At 42.7% G+C, this 8,313-nt stretch overlaps 1 protein-coding gene across 1 annotated transcript; it reads right to left on the reverse strand.

Annotated features, from left to right (window-relative positions):
• Positions 1 to 5,428: 5,428 nt before the first annotated feature.
• Positions 5,429 to 6,466, reverse strand: LOC110581788 (olfactory receptor 2K2). Its single transcript, XM_021691685.1, is given in 1 exon segment — positions 5,429 to 6,466. A coding segment is annotated over 1 exon segment (1,038 nt).
• Positions 6,467 to 8,313: the final 1,847 nt, after the last annotated feature.

Here is an 8,313-nt window from a genome sequence, read left to right on the forward strand (position 1 = left end):
TCTCAAAGACATATCTGCACACCCATGTTCACTGCAGCATTATTCACAATAGCCAAGAGGTGGAAGCAACCCAAATGTCCAGCTATGGATGAGTGGATAAAGAAAATGTGTTATTCACATACATGGCAAAGAAGATCAAGGTTGCAGATGGAATTAAGTTTGCTAATCAGCTGACCTTACAAGAGAGAGGTTATCTGCCTTGGCCCAAATATAATCACAAGGGTCCTTAAAAGTGGAAGGAGACAGAAGAGAGTTAGAGAAAGATGTGATGAGCGAAGCAGGGTCAGGGTGATGCAATGTGAGACTTGACTCATCTGCTGGCTTTGGAGATGGAGGAAGGGGCCACGTTTGAGTCCCCTCAGGCTGCCATGACAGAATACCATAGACTGACCAGGAATTTACTTTCTTACAGTTCTGGAAGCTGGAAGTCTCTGCTTCAGGTACCAAACAGTGAGAGGCTGGAGAGAGAAGAGAAGCAACAAGTTCTCCTGCTGTGCTCTTGGGACCACAGTCCCTCCGGTCAAGAAGAAGGGTTCTGTCCAAAGGATTTCAGGTGCCTGCCCCGCCATCATCGCTGGTGGCGTCACTGTCCCCACAGTACTGCCTGGGGATCTGGGCAGGAGATAATAGGAAAACATCAGGGAATGTACTTCACTCTTTCTGATACACAGGAGCCCCATTTCTCTTTCCAGACTGAAAAAGAAAAGGGAACGTCTGCTGGAGATCTTTCTTTCTGACTGAACCCAGTGTGTGGGTTTGGGTTTCAGCTTTCCCTTCAATCAAAGCCAACAGATACTGGGGGAGGGAGAGGAGGAGAGACAGAAATTCACCCTAAGTTTAGTGGTAGCTTGCAACGTAGTTTCCTTCCCAGGTCTGCTTCCTATCTTATTTTTCAGAGTCCTCAGATAGATGCTCCACACATTCTGTCTAGAGGATTTATTTATTTATTAACTCATTCATTTTCTTTTAATTCCAGTATAGTTAACAGTGTAATATTAGTTTCGGGTGTACAATATAGTGATTCAACACTTCCGTACATACAAGGATACACACAAGGACCAGTGCTCATCGTGACAAGTGCCCCCCTTAATCCCCATCACCTATTTCACTCAACCCCCCAGTTAAGAATCTGTTTCTTGATTTCTCTCTCTCTCTCTCTCTCTCACTCTTTTTCTTTGCCTGTATGTTTTGTTTCTTAAATTTCACCTGAGTGAAATCATACCGTATTTGTCTTTCTCTGACTTATTTCGCTCAGCATAATACCCCCTAGTTCCATCCACGTCATTGCAAATGGCAAGATTTCATTCTTTTTATGGTTGAGTAATATTCCATTATATATATATATAAATAATGGAATATTATGTATGTGTATATGTATAATGTATATATATATATACACACACACACACCACATTCCATTATATATATATATATAATGGAATGTTATGTATATGTATATGTATAATGTATATATATACACATATATATATGTGTGTGTGTATATACATACACACACACACCACATCTTCTTTAAGCAGTCATCAGCCCAGGACACTTGGGCTGCTTAGAGCTTTTAATTGCATTCTGTGGGAGAAATGGGATGGCACGTGCTTACTTCATGTTGATCAAAACTGGAATCTGTATCCTGGTTTTTGCCCTCTTCCTAAATAGAGTGTGCTCCCTTTCAATGCCCCTTTGTTGGCATTTCCTGTTTGATGGCCTTTAAATATTAGTGTTTCTCTAGTTTCATCTCAAGCAATTTTCTCACTCTATACTCTCTCCCTAAGTTCATGTTAACCATGTTCATCACATAATTATGTATGTGCAAATATGTCACAAATTTCCATCTCCAGGCTGATCTTTCTCATTAATTAAAACCTGCATATCCTGGGGCGCCTGGGTGGCTCAGTCGGTTAATCGTCTGCCTTCAGCTCAGGTCATGATCCCAGGGTCCTGGGATCGAGCCCCACATCGGGCTCCTTGCTCAACAGGGAGTCTACTTCTCCCCTGCCTGTCGTTCCCCCTGCTTGTGCTTGCTCTCTGGCTCTCTTTGTGTCAAATAAATAAATCAAAATCTAAAAAAACAAAACAAAACAAAAAACCCCTGCATATCCAACTGATCCTTGATATTTCTACTTATAGGTCTCAAACTCATGACAAATTCAACATGTCTATAACACAACTCATGATTAACCCTTCAACTCTACCATCAGCCTTTTTTGACACTCAGAAGTCACCACTGACATCTTCAGGAATGATCAAGTACCTCACTGAGTTACCATCACAAGTTTATTACATGCATATTTTTATTCAACAGATGCTCACTGAGCACTTGGTCCTTCACAAAAAATCTGCACTAAATGTCCTCTCTGTGCCGGACCTGTGCTAATGCCTAGGTATACGATGGTTAATGAAACTGATAGAGCCCTTGCCTCCCTGAGCCTGCACACCAGTGCAACTGGTATGAAACAGGCCAACCCACAAATTATTATCAAGTTACAGATTATGATAAGTGCTCCTAATAAAAGCAGCAGCAAGACAGAGCATAACACTTCCATGAAACTAGAAGGAGTTGCATGTACCTAGAGCACAGGATGCAAATGGTGGGTAACCAGATTAAGAAAGTCCTTGAATGTCATTTTAAGGACTTCAAGTTTTCAAGCCACTGAGGGATTTAAGCAGGGAAGTAACATGATCAGATTTTTCTACAGCATAGATCTGGGTTATGTAATCAATCGTTCAGCAATTGGCTCTCTGTCAGATGTTGTTTTCCCTTCTCTGTCCAATATATCCCTCTTTTTAACAATACCTGAAAAGGACCCCTTACCCAGACTCTAAAAGTTATGACTGCAATTAGTAATGGTGGAGATGGAATCTAATCCAGATGAAGGAATGCACCATTTACCAACACTTAACTTTAGTATTACCTATAATATATAAAACACATTTATATTTATATTCACTTGTTTTCCATAGCAACTTTATGTACCATGTGGCTATAACTACTTTAACCCCTAATCTCTTAGGTACCAACTGCTACAGAGAGATCTGCCCGGGTCCCATCATGAGTCCTTTTCTGACATCTGGGTCATTTCTAATCTGTTTCAGTGTCCCATTTTGATCCATATCCCATTCTGAAACTCATTTCCATGCAAATTCACTCAGTTCCTTGTGTCAAAGTTGATGACTAATTACAGAGGCTGCTCAGTTGCTGTGTCTTTAAGTTCTCATAATTCACTTTTCAGAGTAAAGATTTCAGATATGTCTAAAACTCTGGTTATTCCTGTTTATATTCTGTAGCACAGATATTACCGCGAATTCTGGGAGGCGGATAATTCGTTCTACTCGAACATAAAAGCCAGCTCTATTGTAATAAAAGCCTCCTACAGAATGCCACTTGACAATGACTCTGAAATTACCAGGAAATGCATGTGGTATCTGGTTGTGAAAGTTGAGGTATCCAAACAGAAAAAACAATTACTTCTGGGATGAAAGCTTCATGGTCAGCTCACCTCTACTGCCCCAAAGCCAACTACTCAGGGCTTGCTTTCATCCTCCACTATCAAACATCTCTTGGCAGCAATACCTGGCATCAAATTTGTCCCCCTGCTGCATCACCAGAATTTTTTTTTTAGAGAGGGGGGCAGGGAGAGAGGGAGAGAAAGAATCTTAAGCAGGCTCCACGCCCAGTGCAGAACCCAATGCGGGGCTCAATCCTACAACCCTGAGAAATCTTAGCTGCAATCAAGAGTCAGATGCTTAACTCACTGAGCCACCCAGGCACCCCAGCATCACCAGCATTTTGCTGAGTGATAATTTAAAGTGTCTCTTTATGTGGGTTACACATCCCTGAACATGTAACGGAAGGCTTAGATCTAAGGGGATGGCCTACGAGTGAAAGCATCCAGAACTCAATAACCAATACTAAAACTCTTTAGGTCTTTCATATGTTGAAATTTGTCAGGTGGGTTAACCTTCCTCCACTCAAAACCCTCTCCCCTTCCCTACCCTGGACATGGAAGTAGACAAATGAGAGGGCACACACAGAGGAACAAACAATGGAAGGAAAAACAAAAGTAAAAGGCAACACGGGAGAAATGAGAACGAATCCTACTTTTATTTTGGAATGGTAGATTTTTTGCCGGAAACAATGTCTCCCAAAGTATGGTAATCTCAAAATCTGTACCAGAACTTCTCAGGGATCTATTTTTTTTTAACATTTTATTTATTTGACAGAGGGAGAGACAGCGAGAGGGGGAACACAAGCAGGGGGAGTGGCAGAGGGAGAAGCAGGCTTCCCGCTGAGCAGGGAGCCCAGTGCGGGGCTCGATCCCAGGACTCCGGGATCATGACCTGGGCCGAAGGCAGACGCTTAACAACTGAGCCACCCAGGCACCCCATCAGGGGTCTATTTTTAAATGCAGGCTATCAGGACCCCACCCCAGAGCTACTGAATCAGAATATCTGGGAGCAGAGAGGCCTAGAGTCCGCGTTTTTAACAAGCAAAATTTTTATACAAATAAAAGTTTTACAACAGCTAATACAAACATGGTCTCTGCAATCATTGCCTATTTATATAAAGCAAGAAACCTCACTGCCCTACGGTGCTCCTGCATCATCTTCACAGGCGGTACTTACTTCTCACGGGGATTAGGGTAAAGCTGGTAAATGTATTAGTTTACCCAATGGCTGCTGTGAACCTGAACGGGACGCTCTCACAGGTTTCCTGGCCCTTGTGAAGTCAGTCACCCAATAAGGAGAAAAGGCTGACACACACAAAGCCTTCGTGCGGGGCCGAGAAACAGGTACAATTTACACAAGTGTCTATGCGCTGAGAAAAGCAGAGGTGGCAGGTGAGCAAATCACACAGGTACTGGAGGCTTTAGTCAGAAAGTCGGGAGCTTTCACCAGGAGTTCTGAATGAGGAAGGGCAATGAGGGTTCCACCACAGCAGTGGAAGAACACGCTCTGCAAGACAAGAGGAGAAATGTCGCAGTTCAAGCTCTGCAACTGGGTGATGTTGAGCGAGTCTTTCAATTTTTCTCTAATCTTCTCATTTGCATAATCAAGGCCAATCTCTATTATTTGTTTCTTTGTATCTTTATGCGCCCACCTCATTCTAGAAAGGCTCTAAGGCAGAGAACATGCACCAATTTCTTCTGGCGCCAACACTCACTGGCTGAATTCATCCAGGTTTGCTGCAGGGGCAAATGTGCGGGAATGCTACAGACCCAGACTTCTCCAACCAGGAAACACAGCAGACAGAAAATACTACCAAATGCCAACTGCAACCTCCTACTGTCCACGGGCAATCACTTCGGTGTACACATACGTCACAACTGTAAAACTACAGGGCGAGGGGTGAAATCAGTGTTCTAAGGGTGAGCAGAATTTCTGTGGTGAATTCTGCCAGGAGCGCACCCCTGAGTCAGAGACGTTCGTGTGCTTGATACAACGGTATCTGGCCCAGTACTTTTTTCATGGCATCTTTGACTTCTTTGTTTCTTAAACTGTAAATGATGGGGTTCAACATAGGGGTCAGCACTCCATAGAGCAGTGAGATGATCTTATCTACTTCTTGTGAGCTCAATGAAGGAGGCTTTAGGTACATAGAGAGGGCAGCCCCGTAATACAAGATCACCACAGTCAAGTGGGCACCACAGGCAGAAAAAGCTTTGTTTCCTCCCTCTGCCGAGCTGATTCTCAGAGTGGTGGAAAGGATGAAGACATAAGAGATGCAAATTAAGAGCATGGGGATGGGCAGGAGAAGCACGCTGACCACCAGCATGATCACGTCCATGAGCAGTGAATCTGTGCATGCTAACTGCAGCATGGCCAGGATTTCGCATGTGAAGTGATCAATGAGATTCCCACAGAGGGGTACCCGCAGGGCGAAACTGGTTTCCAGCAGGGCGCTCAGACAACCCGCCACCCAAGAGGCAGTAGCCATGTGCACACAGACCTGCCTGTTCAGGAGGATGGGGTACCTCAGGGGGTTGCAGATGGCCACGTAACGGTCGTACGCCATCACGGCCAGGAGCACACACTCTGTGGAGCCCATGGAAAGGGACAGATACATCTGTACAGCACACCCAGAAAAGGTAATGGTTTTCTGGGATGACAGCAAGTTCACCAGCAAAGTGGGAACAGAAGCAGATGTATAACAAATATCCACGAGAGAGAGATTTCCAAGGAACAAGTACATGGAGGCTTGGAGGCGTGAATCTAGGATAATGACCAAGATCAGAGAGCTGTTGCCCAAGAGGGTTATCAGGTACATCACAAGGCTGAAGACGAAGAGAACAATCTCTAACGTTGGGTATCTAGAAAAACCCTCCAGGAAAAAAAAGCTCCAAATGGTGAGGTTTCCTCCTTGCATTTCCTTTTTTGCACCTGTAGTTATTCTAATAGTGTTCTCTTCATTTCATCTGAGGACATAAAGAGGTGGATCAAGCAGCATGTTCATTTAGTTAGGAAAACACTTTTGAATTTATTTTCACTATTGTAAATACAATTTTACCACAAGAAATCACAGGACTTACCTATTGATCTAAAGGGGGAGAAAACAGGTTTGATCTACATAAAAAATTGATACTTCCACAGCAAAATTTAGAAGACAGTGCATTTGAAAACAAGAATAAACACATTTAATACCTGAATGTACCCATTCTAATACCCATTCTGATTATATTGAAGAGCCAGTTTAGAAGTCACACAAAATAAGCCACCTTATTTAAACACCGACACACCCATGGTACAGTCTCGTTCACTGTTGAGACCCATACCTTCGTGAGTATGTAAATCGTGCTAAATATTATTCCCAGGCAATACTCTTCTTCTACATTAAAACCCATGAAGATCTCGAATAACATTAAAACCCATGAAGATCTCGAATATGCAGAAATTAAACTCCCTTTTTAAGCTACCTTAAAATCCCTTGGGAAAGAAGATTATGGATCATCTAATCATAAACAAGACGCTGAATGTTTTGGTTTTTTACATTTCACATGAACAGAAAGAAAAGACAAAGGCGTACCTTGCTTCTGCACTGATATTGCTCTTTATCACCTTCAATCATTTTCTTTTCCCTACTAGTTCTTTCCTTTCTATTTTTAGATTTCTTCGTTCTGAAACATTCCCCACGTCGTCATGGTCCCCGTGCACATCCTACCTTTGCTCTTTCTCTCACAGGCAAATTCCTCTGTGATATGGTTTACTTACAATGTTTCACTCCTCACTTTCTCATCCCCTGTGTTCCTTCTTGGTTTGTCTTTGAACCAGCGTTTTCATTTGCTTCCCAGGTCCCGTATTTCAAAAGCCGGCACACAGGGTGATGGTGTAATCACATTGGGGGCAACAGCTTCTATCATGCCCCTGGAGCAGCAGAGGATTTATCCAATGAGTTTTCATTATATTACGTTATTCTCCGTGACTTCTGCTCCATTGTATCTCATTACTAGCCTATTAGCAAGCCCTTCCACTGTTTCCTATTTTACTCCTCAGTCCCCAAGCAGCTTGCATCGTAGGTCCAAACATTATCTGCTCCCGCTCAGGACACTGTTGGTATTCTAGGGAATGCCTATCAGTAGGACTTTCCTCTGCGGTCCTCGAGCATGCAGAGTTCGTGCTTCTCCTCCTAAGAGCTCCATTTTTCCTACATCACAGTAGGGAGTTCTTACTCATTTGTTGGTTAACAGATTATTTCTTAGGGATTTCTCTGCTAGATTTTATATTTAAGAAATTCTGTACAAAAATTTTATATTATTATAAGATTATTTTAAAGAAACTAAGCGTGTGTGTGTGTGTGTGTGTGTGTGTTACTCTTAAGACTAGCAAAAAAGACACAATGTTTTTTTTAGAATGAAAAATCAGTCCAGTTGCCAGAGACTTGGTATTTTCCTACTGTTTAAAAATAATAGCCAGGAGGGGCTGTTAGTGGAGGATGAGACTCTTGATCTCAGGGTTTGAGCTCAAGCCCCACACTGGGTGTGGACATTACTTAAAAAAAAAAATCTTTAAAAAAAAATAGTAGCCAGGAAAAATTTGTCCTCCCATCTGAATTCCCTGTCATCAACTCCAAATAAAATATTGTTTAGCTATGTGCAAGAAAGAATGAATGTATCCATACTTAAAATGTTAAATGTATTATATAAAAATCAACATTGTAATTCATTTCTTTCAAAAGTATTGACTGTCACCTCCATAACTAAAAGTGCTGGGCGCCTGGGTGGCTCAGTCGGTTGGGCGACTGCCTTCGGCTCAGGTCATGATCCTGGAGTCCCGGGATCGAGTCCCGCATCGGGCTCCCTGCTC

This window comes from Neomonachus schauinslandi, unplaced genomic scaffold (genome assembly GCF_002201575.2).
Source record: "Neomonachus schauinslandi unplaced genomic scaffold, ASM220157v2 HiC_scaffold_892, whole genome shotgun sequence".
In the NCBI taxonomy this organism is placed as follows: domain Eukaryota; kingdom Metazoa; phylum Chordata; class Mammalia; order Carnivora; family Phocidae; genus Neomonachus; species Neomonachus schauinslandi.